General features: G+C 43.3%; 1 protein-coding gene across 1 annotated transcript in view; it reads right to left on the bottom strand.

Annotated features, from left to right (window-relative positions):
• LOC131687884 (sterol regulatory element-binding protein cleavage-activating protein) overlaps window positions 1-22,501 on the bottom strand; it is a 32,965-nt gene extending 10,464 nt beyond the window's left edge. The window contains exons 1-3 of the mRNA XM_058971975.1: window positions 20,818-22,501; window positions 2,130-2,483; window positions 1,889-2,063 (exon numbers count right to left, since the gene is read on the bottom strand). Coding sequence (XP_058827958.1) covers window positions 1,889-2,063; window positions 2,130-2,483; window positions 20,818-21,275 — 987 coding nt within the window. The 5' untranslated portion in view covers window positions 21,276-22,501. The remainder of the gene's footprint in view (window positions 1-1,888; window positions 2,064-2,129; window positions 2,484-20,817) is intronic.
• Window positions 22,502-23,582: the final 1,081 nt, after the last annotated feature.

The following is a 23,582-nucleotide window of genomic DNA, read 5'->3' as shown; positions in this document are numbered from 1 at the left end:
TAATTTCCAAAAAAAAGTACTCAAATTTTAAAGAAGACATTCAAAAATATTTTTCATAATTTGCTCATTTCCAAAAGAAGGCGAATAAGCTCATAGAATAACAATTATAATTCAAAAAGTTATAACCCCATAGAAAATCCTCCCGATTTTCCCACCGACTAAATCGGCTTGCGTCGGCACAATCGGCCGACTATGCCACCAATTAATCGGTCGATTGTTGCACCGACTTTTATGGGGGTTTAACATGGACGTCAGCCGACGCGACAACCGATTAAACATGACAGACGAAATCTGTTGAAATCGGTCTATTTCAACCAATTAAATCGATCGATTAGTTGATAGTTTAAAACTGGAACCAGATTCACACAGATTAAATCTGGCGATTAATATGGTGACGAAAATTGTCCACCGACGAAACCCATCTTGGTCGTTTAATTAATCTGTCGACCTCGAAGCAACTGCCAAATTTTCTATGGGGAAGGTATGTTAGGACCACTAGTACTTAAATCCAATAAAACACCAAGAATATTTTGAAAGAGTTCTTACAAGAATGTGAAACTACATAGAAATAGAAAGTACATATAAATCAAAAACATGCCAAAAATAACGACAAGGAAGCATGCATGTATAAGAAAGAAAAACCGCAGATTTTTTAGATGCATCATCCATAAAAATCCCAAAATAAATATATCTGAAGCATTGTTGATATGTTATTCTAACTTACATTTAAAATCAACATCATTTACATCAGCGGAGTAAATGCAAATAGTGAACACGGAGGAAAATCATTCGGCTGGCACTAAACGTCTGGTTACGGGTGTCCTCAAAACAGTATGCCTTGAAGCCATGTATCAGGGTTAAGAACTGTATTACGGTACATTGGGTGCGCTCGAACTACACCGCCCATAAAAGCATAAGAGTCCCATATGGATTTCTGTCGAAAATGAGTTATCTGTTGGAGGGTATTCTGTATCACCACTGAATCGCAATGCACAAATAAGATTACCAGGTTTGTTTAGAAAATATCGAAAAAATACACAAACATGGTTGTCCCATCCATACGGCTCAATGGAAATGCAAATGTTGAAAAGCTTTTCCCTCGGCTGGCTATTTTTCAATATGGGACTCTTATGCTTTTATGGGCAGTACTGCTAGCTTGCAAGTGGAAGGTAACATCTGGTCCACGCGGTAGCAATTACTGATTTAGGACCCTCAGAACAAATCTAAGATTCATACGTCCTTACACGGAACATTCAATGGTAGAGCTACGCGACCGTATTTTCCGTACGAAATGCAACAACTCAATAGAAGTGTGATGTTTTGACTTAATCGCCGACATTGTAATTCGAGCTCAGACAAAACGAATATAACTGTAGTTTTGCTTTGTGAGTCAAACCCAAGGGAATGGCAAGGATACGGCTATGTGGCTTTTAAATTGGGTTGTTATGATTTTTACAAAGACTTGGGAGAATGCTTGCTTGGAAAAATAGCCTCCTTACAAAGCCCTGATCAAACCCCAATTCAAAAACATTTATCTGTCAAAATCTCATGCACAAATCGCATTTGATCAAACACTAACGCTCATCTTTTTGACAATAGCCGATAGCCTCAATCAGAGAATATTGTTTGCTCATTGGATCGCAACCGCCCTCAAATTAGCAATGTTAACTAAACTATCAAAAATGAGGAATATTAAAACTGGTGCTATGCTCCAATACAGACGATCTTTAACGTCACATTCCAGACATTTGAATGTGCGTCAACACTTCTGATACTGATCAGTATCAGTGTTATGTGTCGACTTTTTAGTATGTGCTTGGACATTTTTAATATATGACGAGTTTAGATAATATTTATGAAGGGATTTTAGATCATCCACACTACTTACATGATTAACGAAAACCGTATTCAGCAGATTACTATCCTTGTTAAAACTTTGAATATTTTGCTGCCACAGATTAGCCGGCGACAGCAGCAGACAGTTGTATTCCGGGAAAAGCATCTGCTGGGACGCTCGCTTTACATTCTCGACATGGAGACAGAGATGGCTCAGTGTGGTTTTGCTGCAAATAACACAAATCATCGTATTAGATATCAAAACCGGTCAACGAGAAGCGACTTCTACTCACCTATCATCCTCGTGGTTGCGAATAATCTCAATCAATTTGAACACCTCGTACAATGGCCCCCGGAAGGCATCTGTCAGCTGCAGATCATCCTCCCACGGAACCACACTGGAGCGCATAATGATCTGCTGGACGTAAAGCAGTGGGTCGATTCTGGCCCACGGAAACGGTGGCTCCAAGCTAATGTTGTAGATGCTAAAGAAGTTGTTTCCATTGAAGCTGAATGGGTTGTATAGCTCCGAAGTGTCATTGGTAGCTGCACTGGAGAATTGTAGATTCCTTCCGATTTGATCCGAATAGGGGAATATCACTTTCGTAGGAAAAGTTCCCGGGAGAGGAATATTCAGCAGGGGATAGCTGAAAGTGAGCAAACAAAATTTAGGTATTTCATAATTGGTAAACAGAAAATAGAGCTAAATAAATCACAGTAAAGCTTATTTCTAGTCGTGCGAGACAGATAAGCATTTCTGGTCACCATGACTCAGCTACGCGCCCGAGCTCGATGAAAGATAGTGGAAATGAATCATTTGCGGAGGTAATTCACACGTTTCTCTTATGTAGTTCGTTTTGTTTAGTGATTAGGAACAGTAAGATTGGTCCATACTTCCGGCCAATGAAACTCATGAAGCGGAAATAACCGGTTAATTCAGAATTGAAGTGATTAAAACTGCTGGTTGATCTAGAATGCAAGTAAACCATTTTTACCCCAATTCACTCATTTTAAAATATACGAATTCAAATAACCCTGAATCCTGTGTGCATTTCACGACAACAAAATGCTGAACATTTCCAATTATTAATGATGTTAGATATCCATTATCAACTGCACAGCAACTGGCATTAATCTAATCGTTCAGAGTCAATGCAGAAAACTTGCGCGCGTTTCGGCTAAAATTAGCTAGCTGCTTTTCCATCATTATAAAACCTTTTAACCTTGACCTCTGGAATGATAAGCCTGCTTCCTAAAATGTTGATAAGCCTTGGTACAATAAGAAGTTTCAAAAAGATCAATTGATTGGGAGGTGTTTAGCGTATTGGTGCTAATGATCAATGGGAACTGGTTGCTATTCAACAACTGGATGCTGTAAAAATGGTTATTTAACAACCAATTTGAAATTGGGATTGAGAAGCATCTAAACTAACAATAAAACATCGCATGATGATGCAAAGCAAAAAAACAACAGCTCAGTGAGGTTGTTTACAAGGTGTTTTTCCACTGCGGTTGAATATTATTTTTTCTAATTTCATTTAAACAAGCTCTCTAAACTGTCAAAAAGTTTCATGCAATGTTCTGTGAATTCGATGCGTGAAACATCAGGAACTTATTGGAAGTGAGGAAATGGTTAAATCATTCAAAGTGGATAGTGAATAAATACCAATTAGTCCGAAACAATGAACCTGTAGAGCTTGATTCTCGGAAAGGTTTCCTGCCAGAATCACTCACAATTGCAGATGGGACGGGAAATGTGTACCACTGAAACCCTGCTTAAGGCCAATTTCAGCGAACCGTTATTCAGATTGTGATATTAAATGTACGGTTCAGATGTGGGGGCGTGAAAAGTGATCGCGTGGAAACGAGCGTTTGTACGGTCGCGCTTGAGATCGCGTTTATAAATTCGAAAGGGCTCACACGTTGAGTTGATCATCGAGTCGTTTACATATATGCGAAATTACAGGCGTAGGTGTGCGTGGATGATCGCGATTGCATTGCATGTTTATATTTGTGACCAGGTTTGTATCATCGCGAAAATCACGGGCGTTTGTATGTTAGCGGGTTGGATCCCGTGGGCGTTTGTATGTCGTGGGTATAAATTCCTTTATACAACTGCGTGGGCGGTACGATATTCGTCTGTGCTATTGTATGGTCGTAAGGATCGCGATTCTAATTTTTAATTTTAAGTGTACGGTTTCGATTTTGGAAGAGAGTGCATTTTCCCATGTTACTAGATTATCCGGTGATGGCGCCCTGCAGCTTGTTGTCTAGTGTATATGAGTGTTTTTGAGAATGATCCAACTGAAGGTTGTTAGAACCGGGGGGGGGGGGACTTCTGGATTTGGACGATAAATGATCCAGTGGAAACGGGCATTTATATGATAGTGCTTAGATCCATATACATAAGTTTGTAAAAGCTAACACGTTAACATAGTCACAGGGCCATTTTTATGTTTGCGGTGAATAAACAAGCGGCATACAAAGGCCCGAAGAGGTCCAGGTTAGGCTGGAAATGCGGTGATACGGGCCATCTTGCGAGAGACTGCACGCAGAGGCCGAAGTGCTGGCTTTGCGGATGGAAACGACCATCAGACGGGCATGATCACGCAATATTATCGCAAAGAGCTCGAGCATCTATATGTTAACCTGCCCGATCGCGTGGGCGAATGTATATAGCATATGCCAGCAAAATGTATCAAAACGTTTCTTCAACCGTTTGGTCGTTTGCATCTTCCTGCAGCGCTGGATTTTGGGGCAAACGTAATAAGAATCAGGCGTACCTAAAAAGGCGAGATGCTCTTCGAGTTGAAGAAGGATCCCACGACTAACATCTCGACCTTGCAGGAGACTATTACCAAATCGATGGGTGAAAAGGCAGAAGTTAAAGCCCTAAACCCGGAGATGGCGATTTTTTGCAAGGACCTTGATTAAATCACGACGAGGGCGAGGTGCACATGACGTTTCGGCTTAAGAAAGGATACAGCTGAACTGAGCAGCGATGATTCGTTTACCGGCAACCGCTGCCGATAAGGCACTGGAGGCAGGCAAAGTTACGGTTGGATGGTCGAGATGCCCATTGACAGCCGTCCCACAAGTGAATAAACAAGCGGAGAAAATTATAGGAGAGGGCACAAAACCAGTGCGATATTTCAAAAGGGACCAAAACATTTATCTGCAAAAATCGTTCAAAATACAATTTTTTAATAATGGTATATTATTCGGATGGTATATTATTCGGAAAAAATGGTTAATTTAACACGGCATTGAGTTGTTTGGTCCTTGAATCAAGCTCCTGTTCATAAATGGGAATGTAAAGTTCGAGGTAATTTTTCAGACGCCATTTTCTCAACATGAGCATATTGTATATAATGCCTTATGAAATGTTGACGTCGAAATGCTTCAAGTGTTTGGGCTTTGGACATTTAGCAGGGGCATACAAAGGCCCGGAGAGGTCCAGGTTAGGCTGGAAATACGGTGATCTTGCGAGAGACTGCACGCAGAGGCCGAAGTGCTTGCTTTGCGGATGGAAACGACCATCAGACGGGCTCTGGCTTTAAATGCCCTGCCTATAATCCAGATAATTCTGATTCACTGTGACGAGAGTCTTTTCCCGAAGCACGATCCAACTGTCTGACCACCGATACCGTACGGCGAAGAAAAAGGAACAAACCCGAACGACTAACGATGAGCTCGCAGAAGCGTCGAAGCGCCTGAAATCAAAAAAGCCCCCGTCCGGATGGAAAACCAAACATGGTGCTGAAAGCTGCGATCCTGGCATATCTGGACATGTACAGGATGGTGCTGCAGAAGTGTTTAAAAGAAGACAACTTCCCCGAAATGTAGAAGGTACAGAAACTGGTGTTGCAGCCTAAGCCAGGGAAGCCACCGGTCGATTCAGCCTCGTATACGTCAATATGTCTGCTGGATACACTCATAAAACTCCTGGAAAGAATCCACTTAAATTTTGGTGTTTATCTAATTTTTCTCCTTAGGGTGAAATATAGCATAATCCTTAACAGGTTGACGAAATGGATGGAGGGTGCGCGCAGACTGTTCAAGGTTCAGTTCGGATTCCGCAAAGGAGCATCGACAGTGGATACGATTTGCTGAGAAGGCATCTAAACAAAAACGACGAGGAGATCGATACTGTGGTCCCGTTGGATGTGAAGAATGCATTTATTTATCACGCACATCAACAGGCCGTACTCGGCACCAATGATGGAAACTTAAACTAATTACATCTAAAAAACTGCAGGAATCGATTTCTTAATGATATCCAAGACAAATGAAAGTCGAACAGGTGCGACAGAAGAACGATTCCGCGTAACGTTCTGGACCTTGCTTGGATGTTAACTCGCTCTAGTAAATATGGAGAATCGATGCGTCCTGACAGAAGATCAGAGATGAATAAGGCTCTTGCAGTTTCTCTTTCTTTAACAACGACAGCTGGAAAGCTATCGCTGCAGTGCTTCGCAGACTGAGGGTTCCCGACTATCTATGCCAGATCCTGAAGAGCTACTTCCAGAGCAGAGTGCTGCTGTACGAGACGAGCGAAGGGCAGAAGTCAATACGAGTCACAGCGGGCGTTCATCAGGGCTCCATTTTCGGTCGAACTTTTTGGAACAGGTTGTACGATGGAGTCTTGACTCTGCAGCTGCTCAGGAAAGTGAAAATCGTGGGTTTCGCGGACGACGTGTCACTAACGGTGATGAGTGAGACACTTGAAGAAGTGGAGGTGTCAGTGACGGAGACAATATACGCTATCGAGTGCTGGATGAACGATGTCAAGCTGCAAACAGCTCACCACAAGACGGAGGTGTTATTGGTCAACAACTTCAAAGCGGTGCAACGGATGCAGATCGACGTCGGAGGGCAAGTAAGTGCATCGAAACGTGCGCTGAAGCAATTGGGAGTGATAATCGACGACCGGTTGAGCTTCAACAACCACGTCGACCACGCCTGCAAAAAATCGGCGAAAGCAACGAACGAAATAGCCAGAATCATGCCAAACGCAGGCGATCCGAGAAGTATCACGAGGCATCTGCTATCTACTGCTTCGTCATCGATACTCCGATACGGGGTTCCTGCTTGTAAAGCTGAACAGAACGTTCCGGCTGATGGCCATACGAGTCGCGAGTGCTTACAGAACAATATCGTCGGAGGCCATATGCGTTATCGATGCATTGGCTGAGGACGTGGAATGCTACCAGTGGAGAATCGCATGTAATGCACGGAGACTCATCCCAAATGTGCAGGCTTGGGTGCATTGGAAGCATGGAGAGATGAACTTGCATTTAACGCAGTTTTTGTCCAGGCACGGATGCTTCCGGAAGTACCTGCATCGGTTTGGACATGCTTCGTCACCCATTTGCCAGGAGTGAGCGAACGTGCAAGCGACCCCGGAGCATGTGGTCTTCGAATGCTCTAGGTTTGAAGAAGTTCGTAGGGATATGCCTGGACAATATCATTGAAGAGATGTGCCAAGACGAGCATACCTGGGACGCAGTCATCAGAGTGGTTATGAGTATACTCTCCGAGCTGCAGAGGAAGTAGCGAAGGGACCGACAAAGTAGCGCCATTGGCTAGAAAGCCGCCGTGAAACCCCAAATCGGGATGCGAGAGAAATTCCACCGGTGGGAACTCTCCGTCGGTGTAGACTAGGTCCACCGCCGGGAAACAGTTGAGTAGTACGCGACGTAGCACTAGGTTCAGATCGTCGGGGCGCCAGTGAACCGGACGTCAGGCTTCACCGGAATCGCCGGAACGACTTCGACACCCTACCGGGTAGTTCGTTAATAGGCTGGATCCACCGTCAGGGATTAGAACGAGTAGACCGCGTCGAATAGTTAGCAGCGGGTCGCCGAGGCGCCAGTGAACCGAAAGCTACGCTCCACCCAGAGTCGCTGGATGGACCACAGCACCTACTGGCTGGCCCGTTGAGCAGGCTAGCTCCACCGCCGGGGACTAGATCGAATAAATCGGGATGAAGCGGGGAGCTGAATGGCTCACGGAAATGAACGTAGAAATCTACAATCTCGAATATCAACTATCAGAAGCGAAAAAGACTTTTTAGAGGGTTAATAGGATTGCCGCTTATAGCTTAAGCGATCTCGATCCGTCCCGCGAGACAAATTGCAAAATCGGACTAATTAGCAACTGTCTGCCAAGTCAACACCGGTCCTCGGGAGGAGGACTAAATATTGCGCCTGTTTGTCTCGAAGTGTGCAACGTCAAATCCTCTATTTTGTCTAGTCCAAGGTATCCAGCTCCTAACAACGCGTGCTAAGTCATCTGTTTGGCATCACTGTTTGCTATATTACGGTCGTCGGTAGAGCTGATAGTTTTTTTTTTATTTTTTAGTTTTTTTTTTTTTTCATTTCGTTTATTTGATAGGCACAAATGCGTTAGCTTGGCGGTGCCGAATTCTTTTGCTTTTACATTTTGAATATCTTAAAACTAGGAGGTTACAATGTTGAAATATTTTTTTTTATAAAGGAGAAAAAATTTACAGCTATCTTAAGACTAGAAAAAAATTCTATATATAAGAGAGGGGGCAAAAGATTTTTTTTTATGAAAAATTTTAAAACAAGGAATTCAATAGTAATAGTTTTTTAGGAAATATTTACAGTTATCTTAAAACTAACAATATAGTTTGGTACACAAAAGAGGGAACAAATATTTATGAAAAATTTCACAGATGTTTTAAAACTAGGGATACAATTCTATTTACAAGAGGGGGGACAATAGTTTTAACAAAGAGTAGAAATTACAACTATCTTAAAACTAGGAATACGGAATACAAATTTGATTTTTTATCGGATACTTATGCTTGGTCATTTCCAAAATCGGTGTAGAAGTAGTTGTATCAAGGACAGGGGAGAGAAGGCGTAGATGGTGACCGGTAGAGAAGAGCAAAACTTGCAACTTTCAGGCAAACGGGAGATCAGCGAAACAAATTTGCGCCTCAGTCTAGTAGGTCGGATTGGCGGATGGTATTCTTCGGACCCGCGGGGGATCCTTTAAAGGGAATCCTTCGGACCTCGAGTCGCTCTCGCTTCAGATTCCGTAGTGATAAGGGCGACGGCGGTTACATAGTGGCAGTCTGAAGCATATCGGTTCCACACGGCAAGAGGAAACTTCTAAAAACGAGATATAAAAAGAGAGGGGCTAAATTGGGATATTTATCGTTTTTATGAAAGTATAAATAAGGGACATATAGGGGAAATCACGATTTGCCAGCATATCTCGGACTGGGACATTGGGTGGTCTACCTCGGGCCCGAAGGGAATCCTTTAACTGAGACCTGGCGTCCAAATACCCGGCGCATACCCAGACAACGTGCTCGATGTCATGATAGCCCTCGTCACAAGCGCACAGACTACTCTCCGCAAGCCCAATACGCCGCAAATGTCCATCTAAGGTGTAGTGGTTGGACATAAGTCGGGACATTACACGGATAAAATCCCGACCCACATCCATCCCCCTGAACCAAGGTTTCGTTGATACCTTTGGGATAATCGAATGTAGCCATCATCCAAGTTCACCATTGCTCCACGAGGTTTGCCAACTGTTGAGTGTCCTCTGACGACAAATACTAAAAAATTCGTTGAAGCAGATTGGTCTTTCGTATATGTCACCATTTAATGCGCCCACCTTTGCTAATGAGTCGGCCTTTTCATTGCCCGGGATAGAACAATGAGAGGGGACCCAAACAAAGGTAATCTGATAAGATTTTTCAGATAACGTACACAAGGACTCCTGTATCTTCCCCAGAAAATACGGGAATTGCTTTTTAGGCTTCACCGCACGAAGAGCCTCGATAGAGCTGAGGCTGTCCGAAATTATGAAGTAGTGATGTGTGGGCAGAGTGTCGATGATCCCAAGGGTGTACTGAATTGCAGCTAACTCTGCGACGTAAACTGAAGCAGGATCATTGAGCTTGAATGAAGCGGTGATAGTATTGTTGAAGATACCGAAGCCAGTGGACCCATCGAGATTTGATCCGTCAGTGTAGAACATTTTGTCACAGTCGACTTCTCGGAATTTATTATAAAATATATTGGGGATCACTTGAGGGCGTATATGGTCCGGGATTCCACGAATCTCTTCCTTCATGGATGTGTCGAAGAATACAGTAGAATCAGAAGTATCTAGGAAACGAACACGGTTGGGAGTATACGTAGAAGGATTAATGCTCTGTGCCATGTAGTCGAAGTACAAGGACATAAATCGGGTTTGAGAATTAAGCTCGACGAGCCTCTCGAAGTTTTCAGTCACCAACGGGTTCAGAATGTCGCATCGGATGAGCAATCGATATGAGAGTTCCCAAAATCGATTTTTTAGCGGAAGAACGCCCGCCAGCACTTCGAGACTCATCGTATGGGTCGAGTGCATGCAACCCAAGGCAATGCGCAAGCAACGATACTGGATTCTCTCCAGTTTGATGAAGTGTATGTTCGCAGCGGAGCGGAAACAGAAACACCCGTACTCCATCACCGACAATATCGTTGTTTTGTACAGCCTGATCAGGTCTCCTGGGTGAGCACCCCACCATGTTCCAGTTATTGTTCGGAGAAAATTGATCCTTTGTTGGCATTTCTGTTTCAGATACCTAATGTGACATCCCCAGGTACCTTTAGAGTCGAACCAGACCCCGAGATATTTAAATGTGAAAACCTGGTTGATCGTTGCACCCATTAATAGAAGCTGGAGTTGCGCCGGCTCACGCTTCCTAGAAAAAACAACCAACTCAGTTTTCTCCGTGGAGAACTCAATACCCAGCTGAAGAGCCCAAGCAGACAAATTGTCCAAGGTATTTTGTAATGGTCCTTGCAAGTCGGCAGCTTTGGGCCCTGTAACAGAGACCACCCCGTCGTCTGCAAGTTGCCTTAGCGTGCATGAATTGGCAAGACAATCGTCAATGTCATTCACGTAAAAATTGTAGAGCAGGGGACTTAGACATGAGCCCTGGGGAAGACCCATGTAGCTAAATCGCGATGTTGTTAAATCGCCATGCGAAAAGTGCATGTGCTTTTCAGACAACAGGTTTAGCAAAAAGTTATTTAAAATTGGTGAAAGACCATGCTGGTGCAGCTTCTCTGACAGAATGTTGATAGAAACTGAGTCAAAAGCCCCCTTAATATCCAAGAAGACTGATGCCATCTGCTCTTTGTTAGCATAGGCCATTTGGATTTCTGTAGAAAGCAACGCAAGGCAATCGTTCGTCCCTTTGCCTTTGCGGAAGCCAAATTGTGTATCTGACAGTAAGCCATTTGCTTCAACCCAATTGTCGAGGCGAAACAAGATCATTTTCTCGAACAACTTCCGAATACAGGACAGCATTGCAATCGGCCGATACGAGTTGTGGTCGGAGGCTGGTTTTCCTGGTTTTTGAATGGCGATGACCTTCACTTGCCTCCAGTCATGAGGGACAATGTTACCCTCAAGAAACTTGTTAAATAAGTTCAGCAAGCGCCTTTTTGCAGTGTCAGGCAGATTCTTCAGCAAGTTGAATTTGATTCTGTCTAACCCTGGGGCGTTATTGTTGCATGATAAGAGAGCAAGTGAAAACTCCACCATCGAAAACGGTGTTTCGTTCGCGGTATCGGGAGGAGACGCGGCGCGGCACGTTTTCTGTACCGGGACAGAGTCCGGACAGATCTTCTTGGCGAAAGCGAGTATCCAACGGTTTGAATATTCCACGTTCTCGTTGGTACTATTACGGTTACGCATACGTCGAGCCGTACCCCAAAGAGTGCTCATCGCTGTTTCTCTCGTTAACCCGTCGACGAACCGGCGCCAATAACTGCGTTTTTTGGCTTTTATTAAACTCTTCATTCGCCTTTCTAGCGACGCGTACTGTTGATAGCTAGCGGGTAACCCGTCTTCCCGGAAGGCCTTATATGCAGTGGACTTCTCCGCGTACAGCTCTGAGCACTCTTTATCCCACCACAGTGTGGGAGACCGTCCATGGGTATTCGCGCTGGGTACTGGTTTAGTCTGAGCTTGATTCGCACTGTCGAGAATCAAGCCAGCCAAAAACCTGTACTCTTCCTCCGGAGGAAGTTCTTGAGTGGTTTCGATTTTAACGGATATCGCGGTCGCGTAACTCTTCCAATCAATGTTCCGTGTGAGGTCATACGAGGCATTGATTGTTTTCGATGGTCTTGAACCGTTAGCAATTGAAATCACGATAGGCAAATGATCGCTACCGTGGGGATCAGGGATCACCTTCCACATGCAATCTAACTGTAGCGATGTCGAGCAAAGCGATAAATCCAACGCGCTTGCGCGTGCTGGTGGTGTAGGAATCCGCGTCATTTCTCCCGTGTTTAAGATGGTCATGTTGAAATTGTCGCAAAGATCTTGGATTAATGTTGATCTATTATCATCATGAAGACAACCCCATACCGTACCGTGCGAGTTAAAGTCTCCCAGAACTAGCCGCGGTGCCGGTAAGGATTCCGTGATATTACAAAGCGTTCGGTGCCCTACCGAGGCTCTAGGAGGAATGTAGATGGAAGCAATGCAAAGGTCTTTACCTTTGATTAAAACTTGACAAGCGACAATTTCAATGCCTGGTGTCGAAGGGAGGTTAATTCGGTTGAAAGAATAGCACTTTTTGATCCCCAAAAGTACTCCTCCATAGGGGTTTTCTCGATCCAGACGAATTATATTAAAGTCGTGGAAGTTGAGATTTATATCGGAAGTTAACCAAGTTTCACATAATGCGAAAGCATCACATTTTAAACTATTTAGTAAAAATTTAAAGGAATCGATTTTCGGGAGGATACTTCTGCTGTTCCACTGTAGAACAGTGATCGAATCGGTGACCTCGTTCGATGACTTAGTCATCGAAGGATACGATCGCTGCAAGGAGGGGCCATTTAGTAGTCAACTGCTTCAAAAATGTTTGCACTATAGGGAGAAAACGTATCAGAAGGCTTTTAAGAGGATCAGTAACATTGAAAGCTGTGAAAATTAAGTCCACTATGTCAGAAAATTTCATTAGTCCGTTACTGGACTGAGTATCTGTTTGAAAAACGGGGACACTTGGGGTTTTTGGTGTCCCTGGAAGTGGTGGGTACTCCTTGTTAGAATTAATATTTCCAAGTCCTGGAGCAAATTGCTTCGGCTTTTGTGCATCACTTCCGTTGGATTTATTGGTTGTAGATGGCGCACTCTGAGTGGACGACACCTTGGCACCCTTACGAGGCAATGTAGGGGAGGCTAGATTTCTCCTCTTCCTGGATTCCCCTGGGTTAACCAATGATGTTCCCTCTTGTGGGTCGTCAGATTCTTGCTCAACGCCAGCCAAAAGAGCAAAGGAATTTTCGGAAGGGACAGATGGCGAAGCATTCTTTAGCATTTCTGCATAAGAGTGCCTCGAGCGATCCTTAAGGGAGCGCTTAATTTTATCCCCGCGCTGCTTGTACACCGGGCATGACTTAAGAGCATGCGGAGGGCCCCCGCAGTAAATACACTTCTCAGTTTCTCCACCGCAAGCGTCATCCTCATGCTCTCCCTCGCATTTGCCGCACCGTTTTTTATTGCCACAATAAGTGGCTGTGTGGCCCAGTTGCTTGCAATTGCTGCAGTTCATTACCCGCGGTACAAACAGGCGAACGGGTAAGCGAACCCTATCCAGGAGGACATAGTTGGGAAGAGCAGACCCGGAGAAAGTCACCCGAATCGAGTCTGACGGAGAATAAGTTGTCTTATCATTTTCTGTTTTTGCGGAATACAATTGCTTGCATTCCAGAATCTTCACCTTTTGAAGTGAAGGGTCCTTAAAGCAGCCAACCCCGTACTTCAACAGGTCTTCGCACTTTAGACCCGGTTCGGCGACTATTCCATCGATCTCCACTGCCCTACAAGGCACATACACTCTGAATTGTTTCGTAAAACGCTCGCTGCGAGCAATCTGGTTCGCCTGATCGAGGTCATTTACTATAACGCGTATCTTATTAGCTCGAACACGTGTTATCTGAGCTACGGCCGGGTAGTTAGCAGTCAGCTCCCGTGATATTTCTAGAATATTGGGCGATTTCGTGTTGGGCCGGAAATACACCACCCAGGGTCCATTTGAATTGGCTGGGTATGTTTTAATACGGGGAGGACTGGGGGAATCAGGGGAGGGAGTAATATCGGGTTTATCCGGTAAATCCATGGGAATATCATTCCCATCCAATGTTCCTTCGCCCTCGGCCATTTAGGCACGAGGATAGCACGTGGTGTAAACGAGAGATGAAACTTGTATTCAGGGGAAAGGGAAAAGTAGACCGATCGGGGAAAGGGAAACGAAAGAAAGAAAAATAATACTTAGCTTATATAGCGGCGTGTCCGGCAATTCTTGTATTCACTTCACCAGCCTGGGCACCGGCGAACAAAGACTGCCTCAAACAATAGTTGACCTTCACTGTCAATATATATTCTTGTTCACTTTATGCACAGCACCAGAAAACGAACTGCTTCGATCAAGAGCTCGGAGAGTTATGATTTATTTTTTAGTGTTTTACACTCGCGATTATTTGTATTCTCGTTTTATCTGTATATCGTTTTATTCGGTAGTACGTGTGCATTGAAATTTCGTGACTTCAAGCACGATTATATCTGCCGGTGTGATTCGTGAAAGTGATTGTTTTTGGTTGTGATTTTTGTTTTCACTTGTCATTATCACTGCACAGACGTTACGCTCAATTTTTTCGCCAAAAGCGACATCTGCTGGTGGGTAGTTGAGTTGTCACACGTTGCGTGCAAGTTTGCTTCCATTGGCGCACATTACCCGTTAGCGTTCTCCTGCGCATATTGCATACCCGCTAGGCGTTATTTCTACATCAAAAGCATGGCTTGTAACAACTACTCGAAAGTGGTTAATGATTCTGATCGAATCACATGTGGATACTGCGGAAATTCGTTCCACATGATATGCGTCAAGATGGATTATGATGTTCGTGACGTCCTGGGAACCCACCCTCGGAATCTATTCTGGATGTGCAATGGCTGTGCTGATTTATTCTCGAATGATAATTTCCGTAGAATGGCTTCGCGTTGTTGTGACATAGTGCCTGACGACAATTCTCTGAAATCTATAAAGAACGACATAGCTGATTTGAAAGATGTCGTCAAAGCTTTCTCGGTTAAAGTTGACTCTAAACCGCTATCCCCAACTATAACGCCTTGGAATCGAATTGCTGAATATAATCCAGTTTCAAACACGCCTAAGCGCAAACGCGAAGATGATTCGCCCAAAACAAAAATTCCTAATATTCGTGGATCCAAGGCTGCGTTTGAAACAATAAAAACAATTTCACCACCTGAGGAGCTGTTATGGGTTTACTTGTCAGCATTCGATCCCAGCACGACGGATGATGAAGTTTCTACCCTTGTGAAAGATTGTCTGGGGGAGAATCTGCAACCGAGAATAGTTCGTCTAGTTCCTAAGGACAAGGATCTCTCATCTTTGAGCTTCATTACTTTCAAAGTTGGAGTTAGCAAATCATACAGGGATAAGGCTCTGTCCAAAGATTCTTGGCCGGAGAACATCTACTTCCGTGAATTTGTGACCAATTCAAAAATCCAACGACCTATCATCAGGATTGCGGCGGAGAAGAATCCATCTGGTGGTGGACAGTAGCGCCAAGCTGTTCCGGATAAACTCATCTGTCCAACTTCTTGTATCCCGGCGAGCGATTTAGATCTACCTGGCGAATCGGTGACTTCTTCTGTGTCAGGTAAAGCCAAGAAGGGTATATGTCCTTCCGAAGCAATACAAGATGCTGCACGCCCTCAATGTAAATTTCACTTACAGTCTGCTGATGAACACAACTCTACCGCCGCTGTGAATCTTCAATGTCAAAAACAAAATTTGGATCCCATCGTAACGAGCTCGTCTCTTCACATCACATTCGGCTCTACAACGATCACAGAAGGACTAAGCACTCTATGCTATGCTGGTATGACTCATCGCACCCTGGGACGCACTGCAGCTAGCACTATGGAAGCCCTTGATTCCCCTGCCACAGTCGAGCCATTGCAGCCAGCGTTCACCAGTCGTCACGGTCCTGTGTGTAGGAGTGGTGAAGGGGTCTTCCAAATCGATACCAACGGCAATCAATCGTGGCATTCAAACCTACAAATATATTACCAGAATGCCGTTGGTATGAATTCAGTAATCGAAGATTATTTGGTAGCAAGTTCGGATGAATGCTTCGACATAATCGCCCTCACAGAGACGTGGCTTAGCGATAGCACTCTGTCAGTGCAAGCATTTGGTGCCAACTACGATGTTTTCCGAACTGATCGCCGCTCACGCAACAGTCTCAAGGCTACCGGCGGCGGGGTACTTGTGGCTATCCATCGTCGATTGAAAGCGCAACTGATTGACGATACTTTGGGGGTCTGTGTCGAGCAGGTGTGGGTGCGAATCAAACTGGCTGGCTACGCACTTTATCTTTGCGTGGTGTATCTTCCACCGGACCGCACTCGCGATTCGACATTGATTGATTCACATACTGAGTCACTGGAACGGATTTCCGCTCAAGCAAGCTCGGTTGATGAGATCCTGATTGTTGGTGATTTCAATTTCTCCGGATTAAAATGGCGCTCTGCTTCTGACGGATTTATGTTCGCTGATCCCGAACTGTCATCTTTTCATGCTGGTATCACCAGTTTGCTTGACTGCTACAGTCTAAATCTGCTGCGCCAAACGAATAATGTGGTGAACGAGAACAACAGAATCCTTGATCTCTGTTTTTCGAGCAAATCTGACTACGCGCCAAAAGTTACCGCAGCACCGTTCCCCCTGGTAAAGACTGTTAGACACCACCCTCCCCTGCATATATTGCTTGAAGCGATTCGAGTGAAGCATGACTGCAATGCTTCTGACACCGTCAGCTATAATTTTAGAAAAGCCAACTATAATAGCATTATTGACTTCCTGTCGAATATCCACTGGACTGAAATTCTCGACAATGATGATGTCAACGTTGCAGTGCAGACCTTCTCCAATGTTATGAGCTATGCTATCGATCGCTATGTATCCAAAAGAAGTGGCCTTCAATCTAAGCACCCAGCGTGGCACACTGCCGAGCTGAGACGGTTAAAAGCGACTAAAAGAGCCGCTCTGAAGAAGTACTCCAAGTTTGGGGGCTACGTGCTGCGACAACACTACGTTCATGTTAACCAAGTCTATAAAAGGACATCGAAGCGTTGCCATGCCGATTACTTGCGAAACGTGCAACATAAGTTGAAGTCCGAACCTAAAACATTCTGGAAGCATGTAAACGAGCAAAGAAAGGAATCCGGGTTGCCTTCAACGATGAGCTATGGAGGACGTATGAGCTCTAGTTTACAGGAGATCTGCCAACTATTCTCTGAAAAGTTCGCGAGTGTTTTCTCCAACGAGAAACTGACACCGACCCAGGCTTCACGCGCGGCTCTCAATGTACCTCAATCATACCAGTCTTTGAACTCTATCTATATCGACAATAATATGGTACAACTGGCGATTAGCAAAATGAAGGCTTCAACCTCGGCAGGCCCAGATGGTATACCAACTATTATTCTAAAAAAATGCTCTGCCGGTCTAATTGAAACTCTTTGTCATCTGTTTCAATTGTCGCTAACAACCGGAGTATTTCCCGAACTCTGGAAATCCTCCTTCATGTTTCCAGTTCACAAAAAAGGTGATAAAAAGGTAGTTGACCGTGGTATTACAACGCTAAGCACAGTTCCTAAGCTGTTTGAAATGGCTGTGTTGGAACCCATCTCCAGCCACTGCAAACAGTATATCTCCGAGACTCAGCATGGATTTATGCCGAAACGTTCAACATCTACGAATCTTCTGTCGTTCACAACATATGTTACAGATGCTATGTCGGACGGCCTTCAAACTGACGTTATCTACACGGACCTTTCAGCTGCTTTTGACAAGATAAATCACGCTATTGCAGTGGCAAAATTGGATAGACTCGGCTTTGGTACTAATATTCTCCGTTGGATGCAATCGTATCTCAGTGATCGTCGTCTAGCAGTCAAGATAGGTGATTGTGTATCCGAAGAGTTCTTTGCTTCATCTGGTATTCCGCAAGGCAGCCATCTCGGTCCATTGATTTTTCTTCTGTATTTCAACGACGTTAACTTTTGTTTAGAAGGACCACGGTTGTCTTTCGCCGACGACCTCAAGTTATACCATAGAATCCGGAATACTGATGATGCAGCTTTCCTTCAACGCCAACTAGAAACCTTTGCGGAATGGTGCGAGATCAACCGAATGACCCTAAACCCCAAGAAATGTACGGTCATTACGTTCTCGAGGAAAAAAACGCCAATTCGATTCGATTACTGTCTAGCTGAATCCACAATTGACAGAGCGAATTGCGTCAAAGATCTCGGAGTTTTTCTCGATGAACAACTGACGTTTAAACAGCATATCAGCTATATTGTCGCAAAGGCATCACGCTGTTTGGGGTTCATAATGAGAATATCTAAGCACTTTTCAGATATTTACTGCTTGAAATCTCTCTACTGCTCACTAGTTCGATCAACTCTGGAATATTGTTCAGTTGTGTGGAACCCTCATTATCTCAACGGTGTCCATCGGATTGAGGCAGTACAGCGCAGATTTGTTCGGTTTGCCCTTCGTCGATTGCCTTGGAGCAACCCTCACCAGCTGCCAAGTTATGAAAGCCGGGGTTTGCTTATGGGACTCGATACATTGCAAGTGCGACGGGATCTATTCCGTGCTATGACGATTTCGGATATTTTGCAAGATCGAATTGACTGCCCCGAGCTTCTCAGTGCGATAAACATGAACGTTCGCCCTCGCGCCCTTCGCAATAATTTATTCCTCCGATTACCTCTTCGCCGGACTAACTATGGAGTAAACGGTGCCATCATTGGTTTGCAGCGGACCTTCAACAGAGTTTCATCCGAGTTCGATCTTCAAATTCCACGTAGCAGATTACAACTTGACTTTTTAAATAGATTAAGAAATTATCATTAGGACCACACTGTGTCTGTTGATATTAATTAATTATAAATAAATAAATCTGTGCTGCAATTAATACTTCGCATTGATTCCGCTTCTGTCTTCTTATTAATCTCCTTTTGGGTCCCCTAGGTCTGAAGCGGATCAATCGACTATAAAGTAAATCAGAGAGCGCTGTAAGCCATAATGAGCACGAATACTAAATTTGCTCCAGCTGTTCTACCAGTTATTCTTTTTAATCTGGTGCGTATTAATGATTGTTTAAATGGTTGTTGCATCAGATTGAATGATCATGTTGCAACACCACTATGCTTAACTATCGAAAAACCCGCTATATATAATTTTATAAATATTCCCTAATCCTATAGTCAGCGAAGGCTGTCTGTCGCTTCTAATGCAGAAACGCTAATGATGTGATCTTCAAGAATACGTCAGACAACCTCAAATGACCCCCTTTGACACCAGTTTGGCTTCACCAAACCAAAACGCGGGTGGCGGCGGGAAAACTGCCAAATAGAGAATAGTGATAACAGCTTGAACCTGTAGGGTAGTTTTCATACCTTACGTAACTAGACTCATAGTTCTCCATTCACCCACACCGTGAATCTTCCACTACATAATGAAGCAAATGTTCTAGTAGAATATAAGAAATCTTAAAACGTCAAAAAGGAAGGAAACAAATCAACTCATTGGAATACTAAAAGCAATCGAAAATGTTAGGTGTATTGAAATGTCTGCTGCTCACTTTTGTGGTGTGTTACTATCCGCCAAAGAGCAAACCCTACGCCTATCTATCATAATCAGGTTTGTTACTAAACTCATATTACGTAGATATACATTAGCGAAGGCTTTCCCAATGCTATTGACAGCTCGATAGTATGGAGCAGCAGCCGACATCAAACGCACAGCTTTAACGGACCGCAAGCTAACTTATCCATTCAAAACTTGTTCGGTTGACCAAATCAAACGTTTCAAACCTGAAAGAGATGGAAAACTAAAATGAAAGAGGGACACACGTGTTGGTTGAACGGGGTTGGTGATTAGTACTAGTAGTAGACTGTGATCGTAAGCGATCAACCCATTTGTGCACAATTAAAAGTGATTAACCAGAGTTGAGTCTCATCTCATCAAGAGGTTTCTCGTTGGAATTAGAATAGCCCCTCCAGCTTATCATCTCAAAGGTTGGGTTCATTCAATGTTTAGAGGAAGAATATTGTGTACAAGCGACATGAAACCTGATGGACACGATTATCATCAGTATTTTAGATCAAAGATTGATTCTAATTTGAATATCAGATATTTTACGCTGCATAATAATGGAAAAACAGCTTTCGGTTCTACCAACAGATAACACGGCACACCCTTTCCAATATGCCCAGTCGAAGAAAATTTCACCAGTTGTTTGTGTATAAGTGATCGACAGACAGCAAAAAATAAATAAACAATTGCACCTCGGGCGACCTCTCATTACACTTTTCCACAAATTGAAGTGCTGGTAGGAAAAAGTGGCTCATGAGTCATTTGGATCCTTACATCGTTTTTGCTTGATGTTGAAATTAGGTATGTTCCGAACCCTAACATCAGTCAAAATATTCATTTTGACAGTAGTGAGAAATCGGAACTGGCTCAGTTCTATAAACTACAAACCACATTATGCTTCTGATCATAGTCGATGGCATAAATTGTCACTATTAACGTAACAATCTTACTTATTGTGAAATTTTATCCAGGTGAGAATGTTAAACGAAAAACTCCCCGAAATGTGCAAAATACATTATGGGCGATTGCAAAATAGGTTTCAAGCTATTCCAAAAGTACTGATAGCGAAACTGTCAACCATTTACGTCAACTATTTTCAACTCCCCAAGAAAGTGGACAACTAGATACGATTGAAATTTTTTCTGCAAAAATGCGCTGTCCTGTAATAAGTATGCGTAACCCGAATCCCTACTTCGGATAACTTTGCCCATCTCATTCTAAACACTCACCAACAGAAGATAATGACGGCAATGGCTATACTTGTCGCGCAGGTCGGATAGCTCGACAGGAACAAGCCGTGCCGGTAGTAAATGTGTGCTACTCGTGCCGGTAGCGTTTTTCCTTTCCCATCGCCATCCTTGCTAACGGTTGCCTTCTGACGAGAAATCATTCGTACCGTTGGACCAGCGCCGGGTGCTAGCTTTCCGTTTGCGATCGGTGTCACCATGGTACCGCCGGTCAAGCCAATGTTGTTTCCAACCATCACCGGTGAATCGCTGAGATGATACGATTGTAGCTGATTATAATCATTATTATGTTGCAGATAACGGTTATGCTGATGCTGCTGAGAATGGTTCTGTAAAGATGCACTTTGATATTGATCTTCTTTCTCCACTACTCCTCCTCCTCTTAAACCACTTCCAACAGGTGAGAAGTGTGCGTCAATATTTGAGGGGATTTTCATCATGCACTAAACGTTTCTAAATATTCAATGTCGATTTGTCAATACTATTTAAAACCATAATCTGTTTTTTAAGACAGCTGGATTCTAACCACTCGCGCTCAAGGCCATATACTTCGATCAAACAGATGTTGTGAACGTTTTTTCTCTGATACGCCTCCAAGTCCCAATGGTTTTTCAACAAGCGATGTCTCACAAAAAATTCCATTATCTCGAACAGCGCTTCTTCACTGCGGTATACTTTTCTTCGCTCTAGCTCTTCCTCACAGCAGCACTAAGCCATTTGCACCTTCTGAGCTGTGCCTATACACATTGCTCTGTTGATTTTTAAAGCTTCATATTTTCCATAAACGCACACACCACGTCTTCAATCAAATTTTATTAAATCACAAAGCAAGAGATGCACACCGAACGACGAATTCAGCTAAAAACCAGAATGAGCCGCTTTCGCAGTGCACAGTCCATTCGCCTTGCTGTGATCATTATGGGATCCAACCAAAAACAGTAATTCCAATGATTGTCTAAATGCACTAGGTATTCCAATCCAATAAAAAGTAGGCACTACGACAAATAGTTCCGTCGTGACCCACTGTAGAATACGCTGCGGCCTGAAGGAAACTTCACAAACATCAGCATTAAAATGTAGCAGCGAAAGATTGCAGACTGAATATATTTTTACTGTTTTTTGCTTGATTTGAATTTACTTCTGCGTAATATCTGCCTTATCACTGTTGATTGACTCCTTCAGTATTCCTTGTTACACTACACAGCTACCGGGATACGCGTGGACCAAAAATTACATAATGTTCAACAACACACTTATCGGCACGACAGGACGGTAGCGGATGGATATTAGAAACACACGGGTAGCTGAATAAAAACTTCAATACGCAATTATTGCGAAATCCGGGAGCTCCACTGCGTCAGCTTAACTTGCTTTTTATTCCCGTCTTTTTTTCTATTGCTGCTACCTTCTATGTATCCGAGTCATTCCCGTTTCGGAAGATTCACTCAAAAATCAACTTTAATTTTATTTCAATCAAATCACTCAAAAAGTTTTCACTTTTATCAATCCACTTTCACTGTTCCGTTTGGTTTTATTATTTACTCGTTACACTGGGCACTGTGACTTTTACAAGGAACCATCTCGGAGGAATCGCAGATTATAGGAGCGCGTTTTTAACGCGGAATATTTTGCACTGCTGGCTGGCTGACGTTCGATTTTTCTCATCGTCCCCTTTAGTGCTGCCAGATGATTTTGTTGAAAACTGTATTGTCCTAATCTGTTTTTGTCCGTATTCAACGCATTCAATGAAGAAAACGAATGTTGGTAAATTATATGCCTTTTAGAGGACAAAGGCTGGGTTTACAGTTCGGGAAACATAGCACGGGATTTCTGCCCCTGTGTATTTTAAATGGAATCCTGAATTTCAAATCTTATGGCGGGAAATGAGTCTCAATAAAAATGAGTTTTTAAACCCAACCGCGCAACATGTTACGCGTTTGTGAATTCAATGTGAATTGTTTTCGATGGAGAAAAAGCTGTTTTGATTAGGTTTAAAATTTGATGCTATTTGGATAGTGTTTGTATTTTTTAGAAGCAGCAGAGCTTTTGGTTTGACAGTTTGGAGAGATTTAAGCGAAACATTTTCCCTGATTAAATGCTGACACCAATCCCATGCGCAATCTGTTGACCCATTTCCCGCACTGTAAACTAGTCTAAAACCGTTGAAACATCATTTGAATACAATATCGCGGTTGTAATATAATAAAGAAAAATGCAAATCTAAAAATAGTTTAAATTACATAGTCGCATTGCAATGCAAAGTCCTATTACTGCTCTACTGTTAACCTATAAAGACACTTAGTGTTGTAGGTAGTTCGACTGAAATGGACAAAATCAAAAAAAGTTTTTTAATGAGAATTTTTGTAAAATAATACAGTGTTTGGGCAATCTGTACCCGACGTGTTTTCAGCTTATATTTGTAATGCAAATAAATCTGTATAAATGGCAGCTCTGCCCATTGCGTCATTTTCACAAGATTTGACGCATGGCCCATACACCAACAACACTACACGGTTAAATAAAACAACCTGCAGAATAAGTTCTTTTAACTTACTTTTGAGTTGTGCGTCGCTTTCGCACGTATTAGTGTTGTCAAAAACAAAACGAGAGATTCGACTCAGTCGAGGTCTTCCGTGGAGGAAGGTACTTTTGAGTTGTTTGGGGTATAAAATTATACTCAAAATTAAGTAAATTCAACTTACATTTGAGTATAAAAACCTATCAATGAGTTGTAATTTTTGCCGTGG

Source organism: Topomyia yanbarensis, chromosome 3, assembly GCF_030247195.1.
Source record: "Topomyia yanbarensis strain Yona2022 chromosome 3, ASM3024719v1, whole genome shotgun sequence".
Taxonomy (NCBI): Eukaryota; Metazoa; Arthropoda; class Insecta; order Diptera; family Culicidae; genus Topomyia; species Topomyia yanbarensis.
Note: the sequence above shows the minus strand (reverse complement) of the source record. Positions and strands in the feature narration are given on the sequence as shown.